Here is a 23575-nt window from a genome sequence, read left to right on the forward strand (position 1 = left end):
ATCGAAAGAGGCCAACGCGTATACCTTTGAAGATTTTCCACTAGCTCCGCCCTTCGTCTTCGTTGCGTTTCATATCACGGTGTTTGATGGTAATAACGAAATGGTCAGAGTATATGATGTGACAAGAAAAGGGAACGTGAAGCCCGAAGATGGACAATGATTTAGGTCAAAGAGGTCGTTTCACGTTCAATGTAGACATCATGCGTACCACGTAGACACTTTTTATTCACAGTACTCGGCGGTTACGTTACAAATGGGTCACAATATGAGTCCACCACATCGTTTACAATTGTTTTACTCGCAAATTGAATGTTAATATCGCAAGTGTACACGTACAGAATTAAACGAATTTCTTCTTACATACTCGATTCATTCTTGATTCTACAGCGATAGATACGATAGATAGATAACGTGCACGCGTATGTTTGCTCGCGGATCCAAGGATATGCGTGCACTGGCACTGCTCCATCGTTCGATTGCACGTTTTTCCCTCGACAGTAGAGGGAACGCGTTCCGACATTCTTCTCGATCTCTTTCCCTCTTCTCGCTTTTTTCATTTCCTTTTTTCTTTTCCCTTTGACCCCTCCTTATTTGAATGTTATTATCGCGAGCACGGAAATATTGCTCGTATCACGTAATTGGGATACGCGCGATAGATTGTATCATAGGCGTGCTTGATTAGCAGCAACTGCGCAATGGGTGTCGGCGTTGTAAGCTATGGAGAGGAAGAGGCAAATTCGCCGGTTTCGAGGGTAATTTAATTTAACGAAACATGTCGAGGCGATAAGCTCCGGTACTGTATGGTGTCGAGCCGAGTCTCGTCGCCTGCTACATGCAGATAATACGTCGCAATTCGAGGTTCAATTTACTTTAAATAGCCGCAACGTTTATTGACGGAACGCCTCCTCTGAAAGTTACATTTACTGCCGATCATGTCGTTATTAAGTATTCTTTGTGAATTTATTCGCTGTTCCTTGGTCGCGGCAATGAAATATAGCCTCGTAACTTATAGTTATAACACGAAGTAGTCATAAACAGACTGACAGGGATATAAGAACAAAAAGCGACGCGCATCCCATATATGAGCCGTGCAACTGTGCGTTCACAAAAGATGTACAACTTCCTGGGACACGTTCCAAGAGATCGTTATACACGCTCGAATCGTGTCATATCGTCACGCTACCGCTTTGTGTAAGGACGTTACAACGATTAAGTATAATACGCACGGAAGCGTAATCGACGTGTATCTATCGTCGAAACGAGGTGTAAACGTTATACCAGCTATTGTTCACCTGGCAACACGATAAATCAGCGGAATTGATAAAACAACGAATAATTACCAGTACAGACATTCTCTGTCGACCGAAAGTACGAGTACGTATTGTCGTTTCGAAGACATTGCTCTAACAATAAGGTACAGGTTCGCGATTGGTCGCGGTGTAAAGTCACTCGAAACATGGCGCTTTTAAAAAAATAATTTTCGATGTGCTCCCTTTCGGACGTTCTGCCAGTCCTGCGACAAGGTCTATTTCGTATTCGAATCGACGATACCCGATGATTGGCCGATATTTCGCTGCCAGGTTCGCGTGAATACGATCTCTTGCTTGTTGGTTTGAGCGTGGGCCTTGGGAAACGGTGTGTTCGCGCCAGGTAAGGAAAAATGTCACCAGTGACGCGATCGATGGTAATTCGACAGCTATGACTGCTTGACGTGCAATTCCGCTTCGTGTGGCTGTTCGACGAAACGATCTGCCTTCGGTAGAAGCGGAGGTGTGTAGATGTTACACGCTTTTATGAATCGAGCTGAGGCGTTAATTTCTCGGGCAAATGAGAACACGTTAAATGGCCATATTAACGGGAGAGACTAGACAAACAAACGTTCGCGCCGTACTCGTTCGAATGGCTTCGCGAAAGAATATCAAGACGAAACTACTTCGGCCTCGACGCGAGTACAAGGGGTTGCCGACTCTCGCGACAAAATAGGGACGTTTTATTTATTCAATACGAATCCCATTTTCATTCACTTCTCACTTTCCTGTTCGTATGCTTGATATTCGATTCTGAAAGAAGCCATTCGTTACACATAGCAGTTCATATTTTAATCGCGATCGTAACGATAGCAAAAAAGGAAAAAGACGTAGCGTTCTTCTTGCCATCCTCTATAAACCGTGGAAAATCAATAGCAGCACGGCGCTATCTAGTAATCGCGGAGTACTTTGGTGGACATGTTGCAACGTGCACTGTTTATTAGCATCTATATCGTTTCATTTCTGCCGTTGTTCCTTTTTTTTTTTAAACGTTATTTCACGCTCGTATTAATCGGTCGACCTAATTAACGGCCGCGTCGAAACTAATGGTCGAACAAGAATACGCGTGTACGAGCTGGCGCCCAGTTATGGGCGCCTCGCCCTCAGAGGTACTGCTTTCGATGTTAATTTCGCGCACGATGCGATCTCCCAACTCGTATTCTCTACGCACGGACGATTAATGAGGTATATTTATATCGAAAGAACACGAGTCGTAGCATGCTCGTTGGTATAGTGCAAATGGTGTAGAAAAATGTAATCGATGTATATGCGATACATAGTTGGTTCGGCCCCGTAAATAGCGCTGGCAACTTTTCTGTTTCTTGAACGAAGGCGTAATAATATCGATGATGAAGCACGGGACAGGAAATTAGTTTGTAGCATCGCTGGAAAGGGTGACCGCGCGATACGGATATAGATATAGAAGTTACAATGGTACTGGGGTATTGTTCAAGGTCGCAAAATGAAAGTTCGATTGATCTGGTAACATTTGGATGGTTTCCATCGCTATTTTCGGGTACCAAGGAAGGAAACACTGGAACGTGTTAACGACGTGAATTCTACGTTAAAGCCTGGACCACATTCGCGATGTTAGTGCGTGCAAATAATTCTAACCACTACTTAAATAGTTTACGACACGACTAAACGCACCTCACGCATTTCTAAAATGTTCTCACTGAAAAACGTTATATTTGTCACATAATTACAAGATATGTATTACGTTTATGTATTATTACGTACACGTATGATATTTATTTTAATTAATACGACGATCTGTTAATCAACGACAAAATCAACCGACGCGAGTCACGCGTATAGCGAAATCTGAATAAACGAAGAAATCTCGCGATAATAATAAATAGCATCTCTTCGCCGCTTGCGTGTTGTTTAATTAAATATATAGGACGCTATCAAACCATCCAGTATAAAAATAAATAAGCTCTCTATTCTATATAAATCCAACGACACGTTTATATTAAATATATCAACACAATTGTTAATTCTTACGTGCTACGGATTAGAGGAGATCGCCAAAGAGGAACCTTGTGTCCTATTGTAGCTCGGTTCCGTACAGAGTAACAGGATTTCTCTTTCACGACTCACGTACAGAGACAGATATACATGTATATACTATATATGTATAGATCTATATTACATCCACTTTACAGGGCATCGGGATTCGTGGAAATGTTTAATCAAATCGTGAAATCATTTTGTTGATTAATTTCATATTTGTCGTCGCGCAGCGTTTTAATTGAAATTTCAGAGTACCTTAGGCCGGTATCACTGGTTTCGCGTCTGCGAAAAAATATTTCCGCGAATATTGTCACCCTCGGAAGAATATCGAAACGGTGGGTTTATTTGCGCCTGTCGATTTCAGTTGACTATCGAAATGGCGAGTTACCGGCCCCGATTAAAATCGTCGTCGCATTCGGTCGAACCGTTTGTTCCACTTCACTTTTATTTCGCCAATTCGAAAATCAAACTATGTAACTTTTTCCACAGAAAGAGGGACGCGAGGCAAATACAGATTTACGTTTTCACGATTTCCCGATAATCTTCATTGTAAAATTGTAGCAAGCGTTACAACGCATTCACTCGTGTCATTCACTCGTTCACACTTACTCGTACGGCCGTGAACGGCGCTAACGAAAATCTGCAATGATTAATAGTATGCGATAAATTGTCGTGAAACAACTAATGAGCAAACAGTTTCGCTGCTATTCAGCTAATCAATGTAACCACGTCATGGGAATACTTCGTTTCGTTGATTCCTTAATACGATTGTGAACCAAGTTTTATCGATACGAGCTACCGCGTAAACAGTGACTGCGAAACATTCGATGGTGAACGCACTTACGTCTGTGATTTTTGCTATGACGCGATAGTCAATGTTTTAAGCGAATGGAATGATCGAAGATAAGTACATATTTGTTTCCGGCAAGCAGTGCAGATGGAAGTTGAGCGTTCTCGTTTCTCGGTAATCCTATTCGTTCGTAGTGTCGTAGATCCCACGAGACTCCTGTAAAACATCGTTTCGAGTAGATTCAACGAAACTCGTTAGAAAATCCCTCGAAACGTTGGCGCGTGTTACGCGTTAAATTTCAGACGTAACTACATATTCAAGTCCTTTTTTCACTTCGTGTGCCTCTAATTTTATACGCCTCCGAGTTGAATTCTATCATGTACGCGATGCGTGTGAATTTCTGCTAAATTTTTTGGCTGATTCCTTCTTTTTCTTTGTACTTCGTTGTGCACATGGACGAGGTTCGTGCCTGGCGCCTGCAGCCTCTATGTGCTTACCCGTTTCAATCTTATCGTTATGCGATCATATAGGATGATCTGTTGATTTTGTTAATGATTCTGGATTCTTCAAATAATATCTTTTTTTTCGTTTGATTCAGTCGTAGTGCGTTTTCCTGTCGAGCCAAATTGTCAGTAGACGATGGTAAAGAATTTTGCATCTCATAAATCACAACACGGTACACGTACACGTTTGACAGCTCGGAAATGAAATTTTCAGTTGATTTCAGTTCGCCAGGCACGGTTTTCGCGAAAATCGGGCAACGATTCCGCTGATTTTCCCGTCGGCAATTTAATAGACGATCTGCGTTCTCAACGAAGTGTTATAAACTCGTCGACACAGTCACTGGCAAACATATATCAATTTAATAGAGCAAGTAAACATCTTCGCATTATTCGTCTACTGTTTTCTTTTGTTCTTTGTTCGACTGAAAATTGTACGTTGATTTTGTACGTTGAATTGTACGCTGAAACTCAGAAGAACGATCGCGAACGCGATTAACGAATACAGTTGTTTAACTAAGATGGTTCACATACATTTTTTTTTTTTTTTTTTTACATCGACAAAGTGTACACGATTACAGATTAGTAACATTTACTCGTACGGACGACTATAAGTATGGACCCGTTTTCGAATCGCCACGCAATCATGGACGTCGTACGTAGAATTGAAGATGAGCCTTTCTCTATACGTTTATACTCTCATTTAGATGACACGCGTGCCGAACGAGAAACACACGCTTTCAATGAACGTGTCTCGTTCGTGTCGTGTCCCTAAAAATACCTATAGAGCTCTTCTTCATCTTGTTTTGGTCGATTCTTCAATAACGACTATTTAATAACGTAAGAGCGTACGTGTATAGGTATTTATTGTATATATGTAGATATATAGACAGAATATATATATACGTGTATGTATACATCAAAGTGTCATCGACCGTTAGTGTTCCACGGCGATGGAATGAAATTTCCGATGCGTTGATTTAATTGACACTTATTCATTTTGTCCTCTTTCCAATCAGATTTCGCTTCTTTTTTATTTCCATAGTCGACAGTCATTGGTATGTACTTGCCACACACCGAGCTAAGAGAATTTTCAGCGGAAGTCACGCGGATCGTCCTGATCGCGTTACCTCGTGAAAAGGAACGAAAATACATCGAACGATACATCATCCTTAAAATAGTTTACAGACAACATATCCTTTGTTAGGCTTTATCATTGTATCAGGTTAGTGATATATTCGAGCCTTCGCGATTAGTAACAGACACGAACGAAATACACATAATTTTTTTTTTTTTTTCTTGACACTGTTCAACATCGTGACGACGATTTCCGTCACCTCGAGTTGAAGATGATGGACATAAATCGATGAAACATTAAACATCGCGATTTTCTGTTGTATTCTGGTAACCTTGTGACATCGTATTAATTGGATTTTAACTGTTAACCGCAGACCCACGTTGTTCGCGAGAAAGAAGATCTACGAGGGTTTGTTTCAACAGAATGCGTACGTTTTGTTATAACATTGAACGCGGTGTATAAACGAAAGAATATAGTGGTTAAAATAAACGATTACGATTAAATAAGAAAAAAAACGAGAAACGAATGAAGGTAAAGAGAAACATTGGTTAGTGTGACAGACCAGTTAACAGTTAAATGGATTTCAATGTTAGCTACACAGATACGTTTGTACCGACCTCGTAGTTCGAATAACATGCAACATGAATGGAACCCCATAACCGCCGATAAAAACACTTATAAAAAGTATTATGTACAACAAAACTCCTTTGTACGGATTTTCACGTGACAATAAAACGTGTTAGCCAGTCGATATATATGCGGAAAGCTCTTCGAATGGACCTGGATAAAAGTATCGACAAAAAGTACATCCACCTTTGTAAATATTACACGTCACGACGTAATTGTTATTGATTGACAAGATTTACACCTATTTGATACAAGCTCCATCAAGCGCGAACTTTCGAGATCGTCGAAAGTATCCAAAGAAAAGGAACAATAAAAGCGTCGCTTACCTTCGGTTTTCTTAATAAACATTACCGTCAGGAATCGATGAACGATTACAAAGCTTTTTTCTTCGTCGCTGTTTTTCTGATTTTAGTGAAATCCTCGTGAAAGATTTAAGATCTCCTTCGATGAGCCGGATATTTTTCATAATTCTTAAAATATAGGCAGAAATTGTCGGGAATTTTCTGATGTATCTTTCTTTGCTGTTCGCTTCGTGTACGGTTTGTGGCCCTCCTTTTCTTTACGTTCCGGAAACGCTGCTCGTCGGAGAGAGCTGCGTCGTTGAATTTGATTTGCTGATTAGATCCCAGCTTTAAATCGAATAACAGCTTATTACGTATATACGCCTACGCGTGTCTCGTGACAATAAACATCCAGTATTCTTTATCGTCTGTTCCTTCTCGTGAATTGTTCCAACGGTTTCTTTATCTTCCATGATTTTTTACTTGGAAAGAATCTTCTGGTATTTTCCTCTTCGCCTCTTCTCATCCAGATTATTCGAATTTTACGATGCAGGCAGGGTTTCTCACAAAATCCCAAGCGATAAACTTCTCTTGAATAGATTCCAGTAACGTAAGTTTACCACCTACATACAATTTCCGTAGCTGCACGTGTATTCTGATTATTTTCCTTCTTTCTTGCAAGAGATGTTTTCGTTTTGGCAAAGGAAGTTCAATCTTCGCGAAATCGATTCTTCCTCGTCAAAGTTACTGCTTAGTGCGTGAATATAGTCGGTAGATAAGAATCTTCTTTGAAAGTCGTTTGTTTCCTTGGGGTTTGATGGTAATTTGCCAGATTGTACGGTGTTCGATCGACACGATCATGCTTTCAGCTATCTTCGCATAATTCCAATTCTCCTGGAGTTTGTTAGGTTACGAATTGTCGATTTCCATAATTTACCTTCGATTCGACGTCGCAGCCGATGTTAAACTGTAAATGCAATTTCTTCTTTCCGTCGCAACTCGAGGGTCCAAGTTTCTGAGCCGTCGGTAATAGTTTGTAATAGTGATAGTGGTTGTAGGTTCGGTTGCAGGTTTGATCATTGGAAACGCTGTCATGCTTGACGCAATCGTCATTCCGCTTTACGACAGATTTCAAAATGTGCCCTTGGACGATGTTCTGGCCATATTCTACTTGCACGCGTCGTTTCTGTGATACCGCTTCATTTACGTAATTAAATCGTTGTTGTTATCTGTATCTGGAAGAAAGAAGTCAATACGAATCGATGTAAATCGCGAAGTATTTACTTTAGCTTAGTAATAAACGCGAAGCCATGAAAACACGAGTAAAAAATTATTCGAAATATTTCGACGAATGACGGATGGCTTTTGGAACTTGAAATTTTGTAGAAAATGTTACGCATCGATTTCAATGAAAAATTCTTTCTCGTAGGTACCAAATGCACAGTCGAAATGTTGGCACCATGTGTTTAATATAATATCTTCTGTCATAGTGTTAACTCGGCAGTTTATATTCGCGAAATATCGCGAACGTTTAGAGAAATGGAAAATATTTGAATTTTGAAATATTACTAAAATAAAATAAAAGTAGTAAAATAATATAATATTAGTCAAATATTACCAATATACTATTTTACTGCCATTTGTTTAGCAGTGGTGGCATAAAGAACGATGTTTCGTAAAAGTCGATGTGTAATATTTCGTACAATTTCCAAGATTCATTTCTCGATGGATGGACGATCTTGTTACAGTAGGTTTGTGTCGTAAGTATCCGTGCTGTAGATCACGCGACGTCGACCTTTTAGAACACTATCCGGCATCTATAAGACGGATTACTTCAAGCAGTCTCGATCGAACGATCCTACTATCGTCTACTATTGTCACAAATGTTCCATTGTTCCCACTTCTGCTTATATTCTAGAAAATTTCTACATAAATATTTCTCCATCTACCGAAGTGTTAAGATTCGTTACGTCTGCGAGAAATTCCATTTACTGGAACGAAATTTGAACTAATATTAAATTAAATCGAGCTGATTGAATTTGTTTATCTACGTGAATGCGAATCTATGCGACTGTGAATTTCTATTATATGAAAGAAATCATAATTCTGTTATACGTATGAACTCCACTAGAGTCGTATATAATGTAAATCATCGATTAATTTGTGGCGAATTTTGAGAAAAATTTGAAGGTAGAATTTCTTGTATTTATCCCACTTAATAATAATAAGTAGTACAACGCATCATATATGAAACTACGCGTCTCTTGTATCTTCCTCAATTTCAGAAATTTCTAGTTTCGTACTTCGAAAATCCAATAAAATTACCAACCTCTAAAATATGTATCAACCCAAAAAAAGAACCGGTTATATCACGATTATAACTGAGTAAAATAAATCTACTGACAAAAATACTAACTTTTCATGGAACTGGATATCTGTCTGCCGACGGATTCGAATAGATGGAGTTCTACTGTAACCTTGAATCACCAGCGAGTTTTCCTGGTGCTCAGGCTGGAAAACTGAAGCATAACACTGCCTGAACAATCTGAATATATCGTCGCGCGTCGAGATCGATCCGGGAGGAAACGCGGCGACCCGGTCAACTGGCGCACAATGCTCGGTATGCGTGTCGTGCAATTCTTTCTCTGTCGATGTCTGTGGTCACGCGAACCTCCGTTTAACACTAAGACAGGAGGAAACAAGAAGAGCAAAAAACCGGCGGTTTTCCGCTGCACGCAAAACGGGAAACGGTTGGTTCATCGACGCGTTGCAACGACACCGTTCGTTTCTGGTTTCGCGGCCTCCTCGGGTATTTATGAGGTTGCCGCGCTGACACGCGACCAAATTCGTTGACCTACTATTTTGCACGTACATCTAGTTAGCGTGTAAGTGTACGTATACGTACAGAGGCTGATTGCTTTCCGGGTATAGAATATTTGACTTTCGCGTCGCATGCGGAACACCCGCGCTCGACTCACGCTGACCCGATACCCTAGAATACCTTGCGCTACATGAGGGGCAAGAAGTTCGTCGACGTCTTGCCAGGCTGTCTGCAACGATCCAGATTATTCGAACGGTGCTGTCTAAAGTTTGGCTCAAGAGCTCCGTGCTCTGGGATAATGGAGAAGGGATAGGAGAATCGCGTGGATGTAGATACGTTCTGGTTCTGTCTAATTTGAATAAAACTTTCGGTTAACCAGAAGGTAAATCGATAGGGACTGTGGTATCGGTCTCTGTTTACGCTTAATTCGATTATACATTTCAATGGGCCGTGCTTGTAAGAAACGATCACTTTCTATGACAAAGAGCGTGCTGGAGTATCGATATCGGTGAAGCGATACTACTTTATAACCCTTGAACTTTCGTTCCAGGCAATAGTTGGAACCAAACGAACCATAAGGAAAACAGAGGGAGGAACCGGTATTACTATCTATCTCGCCACCTTCGAATAGATTTCCTTTCTTTTTTTCGCTTCGTATACGCAAATTCGCAGCAAGGAATGTACAACATGGTGATTTAACGCATGATCAAATAGCAGTCTCATCGACCGAATTCTACAATGTGGTAATTCCACGTTCAGACCAGCGTGTACGGCAGATCGGGTCGCGATTGAGGAGGAATTAGCGGGCGGCGTATCGAACGCTTCGATTCGATCGATTCGATTTGGCAATTTACGATTGACCAAGGCTTACCTTTCTAGCAACGGACACGCTAGGATTCTGAAAGACGCCAGTACGGTTATCACGAGCAGTATGATTCCGAAAGTGATATATATCACGCCCAGATGTGCCAAGGAAAACAGATAAAGAGTTCTGTGACAGTGATCATTCGGAGTGTGTATAATGTACGTGTACGGTGGCCACATGATGTGAAGTATCCAGTAATTTCCTGTAACACAAAGAAGATCAAGCAGCTCGTAGGGGGAAGAGTCGTTTGAAAATGCATGTTAGAAAATGTCTAACTGCATCATAAATAGAATTTAAAAATCTGCTTCATGGCGAGCAAGTTTTTACAAAATTAAACTGCAAGTTTGTTCATGGAAGTAAGGTTCGAACCACGATTTGCGAAAACTTTCACAACGGTAAAAAGTTTCGTGTAAGCGGTAACGAGCGAGCTCGTGTTACACTTGAAGCAACAGCAACGACCTGGTCGCGAACACGAGAGAACAGAAGGGGTGTAAAACTTTGAACTCGTTACTGTTTTTAAACGGACGCAATTGCGTCTGTAAACGTACAGCATGCTTTATAACGCGATCACGAAACGAAAATTAGGTTGCATCGGTGCAGTTTACCACCGACGTCTAGCAATTACCCGGCGGCAGAACGCAATCGATCGCTTTTGTTCGCATTGTTTCGAGCCGTTCAAAAACACGTTCTGTGCGATGCGAATATTCGGGGATCGAGTACCTCGACACTTAAATTCTTTATAATTTACAGCGTTCTTTTTCGTCATTCAAAATTAAGTCGCCCACGAACGATGGAAATTTTATTTCGAACACGAATCATAGGTTTCGAACGCGTAGTTTACTAAAATATCTATTTCAATACGTTAATTCGTAATTAAACGCAATTAAACGTAACATATTCCTGCATTTTCGTCCATTCAAAGCTTCATATGCATTCGAAACCTAATAGCATCGTCTCCCGTTGAATATTACGTGAGCACTGATACAGTAGTAATATTTGAATGTTATTTGTACTGCCATACCATTATTCGTATTATCTCGTACATTCTCTCATTGTAACGTTACATTTTTCCGTTACCGACTAAAATAACGAGATATAATAAAAATCCTGTAATCCTCAAGGAAAATAAGAAAACAAATATTTTACATGTATTCTAACAAAAACTCGTGAAACCTGTTGTTATGTATCCAGAATGACAGAGATTATGCTCATATTGTATCCAGAACTGTGGCATTTGGAGGATTAAAGCTTGCGACTCGACGCTCGTGACAAAAGCATTAACATACGAGAACAATTAAACCGAGTCACGTGAACGATGTATTCCTCGCAAGAAACAAACTCTCGCGGGATAAATGTTACCTGGATGGCAGTAATAAAGAACTTTCGTATTTCTCGCTCTTTCATTATAGAATCTCGAATTTTCCTTCGACTTACCCATCACGAACCACCCCAGTAAGAAGCATGATAAGACGATGATGATCAATTTCCTGAAAGAAATTTGCGATCTGGTCGACGGAACCGAGAGCATTTCTGGCCTCCTTGAACGTATCTGCGAGTAGATAAGCAACGGCATAAGCATGCTTCCGAATGTTCCACCAATCACCATGTATATGGGTATCCTTCGCTCTCTGGGACATTCTTTCGAGAAACTCAAACCTGAAACAAAATCAGGACGAGTTGTACGAAAGAGGAACGAATTTCCGACGTTTCCTTTCTAGCGGCACGCACGCTCCAGTATAATCGTTTTTGTTTTCGTGTTCATTTACAGTCGAACGAGCAAATATATCGCTTGGATCGATATCAAAAAGTTTTCGCGCTGACTGCGTTGAATAATGTAATGGTAATGACGTTGCCTGACTTCTGCTCACTGTGTCGCGTCCTATTTCGATACTTAACTAAGGATAACTTGGCATGCGACTCTTACACGCCTGATTATTACTCCCTTGCCCCTTCGCGACCTACGATTATTTATCACTAATCTTCAAAGAACCTCCGAACAACGTGTCAACCATTTACAAGGCAAATTCTACGTTTTCCGAAATAATTTCCTCGTAATTTTAATATCAGAATACATCAGAAGAAGATCGAGGTTTAGGATTTTCTGAATTTTTTGGAAATCATGCGATTAAACCTGATAGAACCGATCAACTTTTTCTTGTATTCTTGCCTAAGTTTGGATTCTTTGCATCGAGTCAGACAAATCGATCATTTGATATTATTAACACGTCAATGTCGAATATTGCGAAGATTCTCGGCGACTGACACTAGATCGGACAATCACTTCGTTGATGGTCAATAGTAATATAAATAGTAAATAATATAATAGTAAAAAAATATATAAATTAATGAAACGATCATATTCGTAAAATTTGTAACGTTTTGAATATTACAATAAAATATTACACGCATCATGAGGCTAATTTTAGAACAACAAAAAATATACTTCGCTATACCACGCATAAATATTTAGAATCAAAGTGATATGATAAAAACAAACAAGTGTATATAATCATATTTTAAGTTCTAATTAAGTTCACGATAAGAGTCATTAGTTTTTCCCGAAGCACATACATGTTTTTAGTAATTACAAAAACAAACACTCTGATCCGTTTATTTTGGTTTGGTAGCTCTGGCATTAAACAATATTGTTCCTGTACTGTAACTGCATTTAACAATACGTCATACTGAGATAAGTACCCTGATGCAGCGGGCAAAACACGTAAAATTGCCTTGTATTCAACGCGTCAACTGGAGGAAGAAACAGCCCTTTTCTCAACCTTGTGTAATATCCGCAGAGTAAAATTTCCTTAGTTATTCAGTAACAGTTACACTACTGCAGAGTCTAATACTAACTGATTAGCGACGAGTGTTATTCATAGATACACGTGAAATAAGTAAACACCGTAGATTTCATTTATCCCGCTGCGCTGTTAAATTTTCTGGAATTCACGCGGTTGGAAGGTTCATCGATGTTGGTAATTCCCGTTTCTCCGACCGCGTACTCTTTATCGATTCGAAGAACGTTCTATAACTCGAAGAAGAGGTGAACGCGCTGTCCTGGGCGACTCGCGCGAATTCATAGTCCGCGAGGGAAACTCGCTGGCGGTGTTGTTTCGCATGTCATAAGTAGCGCGCGAGCTTGCGTGTCGTAAACCAGGCAGGGTCAATTAGCTTGGAACCGATGCCCGCGTTTCACCGAGTCTCGGCTCAGGACCTCGAGAACGTGCTTCGATCCGTAAAATGCTGTTTCGTGACGGTGCGGCGCGGCGGCGCGGCAAGAGCCGTCAGTATCTGCATCTTTACCCACGTTTCGCTGCAGATTTGAATCTAACCGGCCGAGTTTCTATTATTCACCTTCGAGGCTGGTATATCTGATATTCGCGTTCCTCTTGCTTGAGAAGCCAGGACTTTTTCAACGGCCTGTTAATTAATTTTAATATCTGAACTGTGGATATAATAGTAAGTTGTAATGACTTGTAGATAGGTAAATGTAAATGTTAGAAGATAGTTTAACGAGATAGTTAACGATCGACGAACTGAAATGTTTCTAAGATTTGTCGAGTCTCGTTCTTTATCGTGTCGCATCGTTTGGAGTAGATTGGGTCGTGCTATACCGGTAAATTATACGGAATCGCGTTAATACGATAATCGCGACCTATCAGAGAAATAAGATTAACGAGCTGCTTCGACATCACCGGTACATTTCCTGCATCGTATTAACGTCCAATCGTATGCAAATTGAAACGTGTGTTTTACGCATTGTTGCATATATTTTGATATGATCGGCTTAGGAATCGAGAGGCTTTTAGAAAAGAGGAAAACCCTTCGTGCATGTCAACGGATCGTAACGTGAGATATACTTTCGATATGAAAACTGAAAGTACTAAACTTAAATAAAACTTCGCAGGGATATTACTGACAGACTAAATCGTTTTTCTTAATTTATATTGCGGCTGTCGTAAAATGAAGTTGCTACTATTTGTTAATTACGAAGCTTCACCTCGATACGAACAACAAAGATAATCTCGTGGGATTTTTACCGTACTATGGACAAGTTAGTTGTCAAGTTAACTCTTTTCAAACTAATGGATGTGGAAACCAGGATTGGTGATAACGTTACAAGTAACGACAGCTCTCCGAGTTTCGCAACTAATTTATTGATAAGCCGAGTATTGATTCGACGTGAACACGAAGCGGTCTGTTAGGTGTTCGTAGATTGATGCTTTGTACATGGTACTACTATCTCGTGCTATTTCTTACAACTTCGTAGCAAACTATTTGTTGACAATTCATAAGAAAAGTAATGCAAATATTATACAGTTCGAAATATTATTTTGTCATCCAACTAACAGTATAAATATATGTATAGTACTAGATCAACATTGACATATTCATAACTACCGGCCATTCGATAACGCGACACCAAAACAACAACGTTCGTTCAGTTGTCCACGCATCGATGTTATTTATTGTGTACTTAATAATTAACACGTTCGCCACCAGCATCATACATGTACACGATGTTAATTTAGATATAATTTTGAAGTGGGGAAATAACTAAAGAGGAGGAAAAAGATAATTCTCGAACATTCATTGTTTGGAATAAACATTGACACACTCTTTAAAACAGAATAATTTTTTAAAAATTGGATCAAACGAGTTGACTATTTTTGAGAAGTTAGAAGGATTTAATTTATTACATAACGCGTAACAAAAATTTTGGGAAAATTGCAGTTGACCGGTATCGCGAAAAAGATAGTAAAGGTCACTTTTTACAACCTTTTCATCTGATCCTGTAATGAAAATTTATAAACAACACGTTTCCTGGATATGTCAGTCATAAGCATGCCGAGAATTTCATCGAAAACGATTAACCTTGTTATCAGCTGCAAACAGTTAACACTGATGAAAATCTCAATTTTCTATGACTTTCGACCTATAACTCGTTCTTCGATACCTGTAACTTGTTTTTTTATCAACCGATTTCGATGAAAATTTTCACGTATATAATTAATACCAACATAGAATTAACGTCTACAAAGCGTACTATTTAAATTTTCATTATAGCTTCGGATAAAAAAGTTGAAAGTGACCTTTGCTACTTTTTTCGCGATTCCGACCAACTGCTATTTTTTATTTATTTTTTATTTTATTAAACATTTTTTATTGCACGTCATCTAGTAAATTAATATCCCTTAGATTTCTAAAAGAAGTTCGAGTCGCTTGGGCCAACTTTAAAAAGACTATCCTGTTTTAAAGAGCGTGACAATACTCGTGTTCCTAACTATGTATAAATAAAATACGATTTAAGGTAGACGTTTTGTTCCAATCTACCGTGGCAACGAATACGTTAAGAAAACACGAATGTAAATTTCATATATTATGATGAGCATTATGGTGACACTAACGCTGAACAAAAATCAATATTTTCAAAGTAACTTTATCAACCAGTTGTCCATCGTGTACGTTATATCGTTATCGACGCGTTACCAGTGATAAATGCCTCGTTATCAATATACGAGGCACATACAAACGCTATTCGATCGTCATCTGATTAGTAAAACGTTCACGCTGCTATTGACACGGTACAGAAGAGTATCCATGCTATGCTATTACCGTCAAGTGGATTTACTTCTATTAAAACACATCTAATCATGTGAATATTTCGACGAGAAATTAATGTCATTCAGAAATTAAATGAACGATGACGTTTTAAAATATCTGAAGCACTCTAATATCTGGAAATCGAATTAAAGTTTCCCCCGGTTAAAAGTATATTGCAATTACAGACCACGGATGAAAAACGTGATAAATCAGATTTCCTGTATTTTACAAAACAGAATTTTTTAATTCGATAGGTTGTCAGCCAATTGTACATTAAAATTAACTTTGCGTTTGAGACTAAATATGTATTTCTGACAGAATATTAATAATATTAACGGTAATTATTTACAAAGCGGACAACATCATCGATTTCCGTCGTCCTGGCGTTAGTTTCCGTGATATTCGTAAAAGTTTCCATTTCGACGATAGCATGATTTTGATGATCGAATAATCGCTTTTTCCAATATCTTGGAAATGAAGGCTGAAGTGCTTTCAATTTCGAATAACAACAACACAATATAAAGCTTAATACAAATTGCATCTGTTTTATTATTTAATTCCTTAGCTTATTTCACAGCAGCAAATAATTATCTATAGCAAACCTAACAAATTGATTTTTCTTTCCTGTATGAGTTGAAAATGATTATCGTAAATGGATTAGATTGGATTATATAAAAGTACGGGTGCCGTGAGATGTAGCCAGAATGAGGGCTAATCGTAACAAAAATCGAACTGAAGCTCTTTGAATATATTTCAAGATCATTGAAATTGGTGACATCGTCCGCGTCGTAAATAATTATCAACATTAGCAAATTAATATGAATAAACTTACACTAACCCAATAACTGAACTAATGTGATTTGTTTCTTACGAAACACAATGGATCTACTACCTGTTCTTAAAAGGTGAACATTTTCGAATCTCTCAGGTTAATTGCTTTTTCAACCATTTCACGTTGAAATATTCCAATTTAACCACCGAGCGACATATAAGACAGAAAATCAACAAAAATTTTATTATATTTTCTCCTGTGGTCTTTACTTGCAAAATACATACATACGAAGTAGAAGTCCGATTGCGAACGCGGTAAAAGCGACCATTCAATTCCCTTCACTTACCGTAAATAAACATAAGAACCGGGACAGGGGACAAGCACATCAGGCAAACAGTAACCACCCTGGTTCTGCAGACAACCTTCAGCCCTCGAAACACAAAGTCGCAGATGTTGTTCGCTTCGAGATTCGCGTCCTTCAATTGAAACACCACGGAACCGTAGGTGAGGTTCCTGTTCTCCATTGTGTTCTCCGGCACTTTGGCGCTGCTGGTGAAAAGCCGTCGCGACTCATCGCCTGAAAACTGAACATCAACAGAAACATTCACGTTAATTGCCTTCTAATTACCGTACTAGTTATCGTATACGTCGTTAACTAATTATATTAAGAGCTACGCTACGAGAAGCTATTTAACATGAATATCGAAGTTTGGCGAGTTATTAAGTTTCGAAGCTCGTCAAATGGAAAAGAATCGAAATGATTTGCGATGATTTCAGGTCGCAAAACGCAAACTCGAGCGTAGGACGATAGATAAGCCACAAGCTTCTAACTTGAAGCTGGAGGAAGTCAATGTCTGTGATCGTCGAATTATAGTAGAATTGATACACATATGTATATGTGGCGAATATCTAGAGGCTCTCTAGTTTACGCAGTTATTAGACTGATTCTAATTAATAGTCATTGTTCCATGATGAATGATATACATGTATAGAATATTTTATATACGGCAGTTTCAGCGTGTCGTTTGAATAATTAATCTGTGAAAAATATAGCTACAATGCTGACGAAACATTGAGGTAATGTTTCTATTGGACACGGCCTACGTTCGACAGCTTTGTGTAGTAGTAATTGCGTGTGAATGGTAAATATCGACCACTATATATATCCTGTTCGATACATAATTATTCCATATATATCCTGTTGCCTTTCTTCTCGGTTAAACAATTACACATTTACAATTGTAAATGATACAATTTGTAAATGTGACTCTTCCGACGAATAATCAAAATTCATGTGCCTCGTCTTCGTGATTATACGAGCTGAACCGAGACTATCGATGCATTTTTGTTTGGAAAGAAGATATAAATGATAATCGCCATCGCCGTCGAAAAGGCCAAGTGGAAAGGTGATTTTAAAATATGAACACCGACCATTTCAACTTTAGTATGTCGTTCTCGTACACTTTGAAAAATAAACAGAGACACCAAGGTATGGCTCGTGGTTTCAAATATCCAGAGGTCAGAAAATATCTGTAGGGTCACCTTCTCGTTTCAGTTTACTCGAATGAGTCTGAATCTTAGGATGATCGCGCGAATTCGTGGCTGTAAAGCGGTCGTTTCGATCCAACCGGATAGACCGTCTGGAACTTGGCTGCTTTTTACGATCCAGCCATTTCTTTGATCCTCCCGGGATGGGGATTGTTTCTGCACATGACCACAGGGCAGTTCGTTATATCATAAAGATTTTAAGCCGACACGATGGTGGATGCAAGGTCGCAGACTACGCGACAAGATGAAAAACACGCGACCGTATTTCATGATGAAATTGTCAAACGTATCAAACGTGTCATCGCTGGGCGTCAAACTCTGACCATATACATCGTCCTCGCTAACAAAATTCGATAACAGCGTTGACGACGCGTCGAAAAAAAAAAGTTTTAGACAATTGTGAACTAATCATCGCGTGGAGTATTTTATTCGAGTATACAGGCTCGGTCGATACTTTGTTCGACGAATACACCTCGAAAAAATAGAGGGAAATAATCCTAGAGCGTGTGAAAAATTCTGCGTTCGCGTAACGATGTTTCACCATGGTAAAACCTGGATGAAAAAATGTAAAATTTCGCTGAAAAAGTTTGTTTTGTTGGGATATGAGATACGAATAAAAATACCCTTCGGAAATGAATCCGTAGGATGCTTTCAAGGAATTGTAGTGTTGGCTTGTACTTTGCCTAACGAAATTTTCTTAAGAGGATACAAGAGGTTTTAAGGCTTTCAAGAACGAGGGTACTGGCTTATAGTGTACAAGGGGAAAACGCTTTTTGGTGGCGTCCCCTTTTGTTTTTGTTATCGAATATCCCGGATAATAAATGTTGAACTCTGCCTCTGTGTCAAAGGTGAATGAAAAATATCGTACCTGCGATACAGAGCTGCTGGCTCGTCTAGAGTCTTCGAAGGTATTTGGGCCATATCCTAGAGAGATCTGAACCGTACTTCCGCGAGATTTGGCGCTGCCCGAGTTTGCCTCCTTTTGCCGAGATGGAGATGAATTTCGATTCTCGTATACACCTGCGGAAACGTAAAAAACAAAATTTTTGTCACTGATACCACAAGTTTCTTTTAGATAAGAATTAAGTAACGGTCAAAGAAGCGTCATTGATATGTACATATACTTTCAAAATATTGTCTTAATATCTAGCGTATTGATATTAGACTAGTCCATAAATTTATGGCTTTCACGAATGCAAGATTTTCAGTTTTTTCACAATCGTTTGATCCGATTTAACGAACCATGTATTTTCTATCATTATTTGCAACCTTTTCCCCTAACATTGTGAAGGTTTCTGTATTCTTTGCTTCAGCGATTCCGTTGGTTTTAACGCAAATGAATTTTTGAGTAGATTTCGCAATTTTACAATGTTGTGGGAGGAAGCTCCAGCTAAAGCATTTCGAGGAGAACGGGGAAGATGGTAATTCATCGAAGTAAAGTCCGATGAGTAAGGCGGATACTACAACAGAGCTTTCCATCCAGGATCTGGGAGAGCCATTTTTGTTAAATTTACGGCGTGACCTTTGGCGTTATTGCGATGAAATAATGTCTGTTGTCCAATAAATCTTTATATTTTATATTAACAACAAGAACATTTTTATATGCAACCAGAAAGTCGTGAGCTATTGTACGATCCATGATACATAGGAGATAGGCAAATATTATAATTTACGTTCAATACGAAGTGAAACGCGAATGAATTTATGGACCATAGAATGATATGGTTGATTCTACAGAAGTGGGAATTATTTTGTAATAATTTCGTCCACATACTTTTTCATTTCCTCTGCGAATCGTAACAAGTTTCCGGTATGACAGAGCACATACTGGTGTTGCTACAAAAGTTACCAGACAAATAAGTAACAAATAAAACATGTATGAGATTTTACTGGCATTTTTAAAATAATTATCTGCAGGGAACCGAGATTTCAATAAAAGTCTCGTATAATTAACTGTGTTTAAAACTTTTTACTTGAAAAAAAACCAATGTTTTTTTCACGTTTTTACCGGAAAGAATTAGTGAAAAGATAGTTAGTTTTCTCAAGGATTATTTATAAAGTTTAAGCATCCAACATTTTACATCAATAGTAATTTGTGATCATGTAGATTTTTAGTGAACTAACTACCAGTCTTGACAATTGTTAAGTTAAACTTGAAAGTTAAAAGAGAAATAATTAGAACTAGCTTTCAATCTTTGCAATTGTCAGTTAAACGTAAACTCGAAGATCATTGCATTTTTAAAACCAATGAATAGTTATTCCTTAGATAAACAAACTAACGATCAATCTTATGTTCTTTATTGTAAACAGTGTATTTACAGAAACTACGGAGTAATCGGTATAAATCGGGTTCAGACAGAACAGTTTAAAAAACACGAACAATTTCGTTTTAAACGGTTCAACTCCTTTTATCCTCGACATTGGTCGCACGACAGAATCCAGTTATTAATTTTCTTTGTGAGCTTGTTCTTTCCATGCCAATAAATCGTACACGTTTTTATTTTACGATTGGCCAGAATTTATGGAAGTAGAGTTCCACGTAGTGTCTCAGAGATAATCAATAATAGCGCGTAATCTTTAACGCATCGATAATTCGCTGTTTCCTAAGGTTATTTTAAAGCAAATTACTTTTGTTCGATACATTATTTATTGTGTCGTCGGCAAGTGCCATAGCTTTTTCTTATAAAGTTTTCCTCTCTAGCAAGGACGATAGAACGATTCAACGTAAGAGTTCCATTTCTTTTTTAATAACGAGCAATACGCATGAACGATACATATTTTGCCAAGGAGCCTGAAAACCAAGACTATAAAAGAAAGAAATGTATCGTTGCTAAATAATGGAAAAATTTATTTTCTTTAATTAGTTTGTTCTTTTAACCGACAGTATACGTATGTTTACCGAAAATAATACGCGATCGTAAACTTTTTAACAGCACCGATTCATAATGCCACATGATCAACAAAAATTAGGTCACTACGTTATTTCGTATTATTATTCCGTGTAACTATTTTCAGTGCTCATATCAAACTACACAAATCGTATCATAGTATTCATAGACCAACCATCTCAACGATGACTTTGTCTTCAGTTTCGCACGATGCCTATTCGGTTCTAAACCGTGTTCCGTTGTCCTGGTGGGTTACGTACACATTTACAAGATTTGCTCAGCTAGATTAATGCGGTTGCGTGAAAAGCGACGAAGTGTCACGATGTTAACTCGCTCCTATCATTATCCATACTACACTCGGCTATAATAACTCCGACGATCAGATAGGATTATTAGCTTATCAAGAGATCCTATTTTTAGAGGAATGATCGTCCTGAGTGTCGCTCATCCTCGTCTTGATCCTCGATGTTAAATTTGTAATATCACTTGCATCAGTTTATATACTTGAAAATTTGATATCAATCCCTGTTAATCAACGTGTGATCAGATTCGCTTGTCTGTACTTCGATTACGACGCGGCGGAATCAACGATCTATGAAACTGCTCGGCAAAACGAATAAAATTTACGGCTCTCTTGAGATGTCGCGTCAAATTAGTGGGTAACGAGCATCGAATTGCCATAAGACTCCGGATACGGCGAGAACGTAATTCAATCACGTTTGCTGGAAAGCGTCATACGTCGATCTACAGCGAGAGAACTCGGCATCGAGAGGATTAACGTGATTAATTATTTCATCGAATGTAACGCCATATCGATGACGCCGTTGAAGCGTTATAACGGTTTTCGTTTCCATGGAGTGGTGAATATCGTGGATGAAACTGAATCCTATAACACTTGTTCTTGTTCGTAAATACAAGCAAGGCACATAGCTTTAGTATGACCGTATTCGCGTGCATTAAAAACGCAGCTGCAATGCTAACGATATTATGGTTGAGCATTTAGAAGATTACAAAATCTCGTCGCTTTTATATGCTATTAAATTTTATTGGACTTTGTTTGTTCACATTTATTCGCGGGAGTTTTTGCACATTCTATAGAAGCTCTATATCCGTTGAAATAAATTATACCTTTATCAACATACGCGACAATAGCTATTTTGTAGGAAACTGTGTTGCTTCGCAAAAATATTCAACCTGAGACAAGAAGAGAGAAAATACAATTTCTATAGGCTTATTATTTCAAACCGTACATATCGTTATTTTGTGAGAAGCATGTTTTATTGTACCTCTAAAGTAACTCTCAATTAGTCTTGACACAAAATATACTAACTTCGTGATAAAATTTTATTTCAATAAAAATAGTTTTACTATAAACTATACGAAGACTTCCGTCATTGATCTAATACTATCAACTTCAAAATTACGTAGAAATTATCATTGGATAGAGAAACCTAGTTATAAATAATTAGTTTTCACTTCCTATTTTAAGAGAGACAGAGAAAATTTCGTGTCCGATTTTCGGTATCCCATCGCCAATCGGATCAGCATTCTCTTTTAGCATTAGCATTCTAGCATTCTCTTAGAACAAACAAACTCTTACCTTGATCGGCAGAGGCCCTTCTCGGATCGTGCGCCACCATGCCCGCCTTTGCGGCTCTTCTGTCTTGCAAACCACTGAGGCTACCCCTCGGAGTTCTGTCGATCGTGTCAGAATCGATACCTCGCCGTGTGCTTCTCGTCTCTTCCTCATTAGCACCGATCGATCCTCTGGGCGCGTCGTTCATGCCAATGCTCCCTCGCGAGGATCTGTTCACCTCATATGGAATGATCGAGTTTCTTGGACTCTGATTCAAGCACTCCGACGCTATGGAACCTCGCGGGCTTCTCTGCGGGCTACGATCGACCAGTTCCATGTTGGTCATGCTTCCACGGGGGCTTCTCGAAGAATTGGGTATCAAAGAGTGTCGAGGACTGCGAGAAGGAGGATTTCCATTTTCAGACATCAGGGACGTCCTTGAAGCGTTCAGAGGAATCAGACTGTTCCTCGGGCTTCTATTGTGAGTAACGTCCGGTACCAAGGAATTTCTGGGACTCAAAGGAGCTTCCGGGACCAAAGAATGTCGCGAACTGTATAACATGTCAGGTGCCAAGTTGGTATCTGGAACCAAACTGTTCCGAGGACTTCGAACTCCGTTACGGGAACTTCTGTAATAATCGTCCGGAACCAGGGAATTTCGCGGGCTGCGACTGATCTTCTGAGTGAACATGTTCCGCGTGTCGCCATATTGATCCCGCTCCAGCAGAGGCTTGTGGTGGATGGGCTGAAAGGTCAAGGGTATATCCTCGAAATTGATGAAAGCAAAAGGAAATCGTAAGAATATAATCAGCGTGGCGAATCTCTATGGGGGAATTTCGCTGATGCCAAGAAGTTCTAGGAGATTCGAGTGGAACACACACTACGATATAACCATGTTCTAT

General features: G+C 39.0%; 1 protein-coding gene across 1 annotated transcript in view; it reads right to left on the bottom strand.

Annotated features, from left to right (window-relative positions):
• Positions 1-205: 205 nt before the first annotated feature.
• Positions 206-23575, bottom strand: part of LOC117157635 (uncharacterized) — a 35501-nt gene continuing 12131 nt past the window's right edge. Inside the window, exons 3-8 of the mRNA XM_033335829.2 lie at positions 22698-23418; positions 19078-19229; positions 17008-17245; positions 11720-11941; positions 10292-10487; positions 206-7834 (exon numbers count right to left, since the gene is read on the bottom strand). Coding sequence (XP_033191720.1) covers positions 7825-7834; positions 10292-10487; positions 11720-11941; positions 17008-17245; positions 19078-19229; positions 22698-23418 — 1539 coding nt within the window. The 3' untranslated portion in view covers positions 206-7824. The remainder of the gene's footprint in view (positions 7835-10291; positions 10488-11719; positions 11942-17007; positions 17246-19077; positions 19230-22697; positions 23419-23575) is intronic.

This window comes from Bombus vancouverensis, chromosome 6 (genome assembly GCF_051014615.1).
Source record: "Bombus vancouverensis nearcticus chromosome 6, iyBomVanc1_principal, whole genome shotgun sequence".
Taxonomy (NCBI): Eukaryota; Metazoa; Arthropoda; class Insecta; order Hymenoptera; family Apidae; genus Bombus; species Bombus vancouverensis.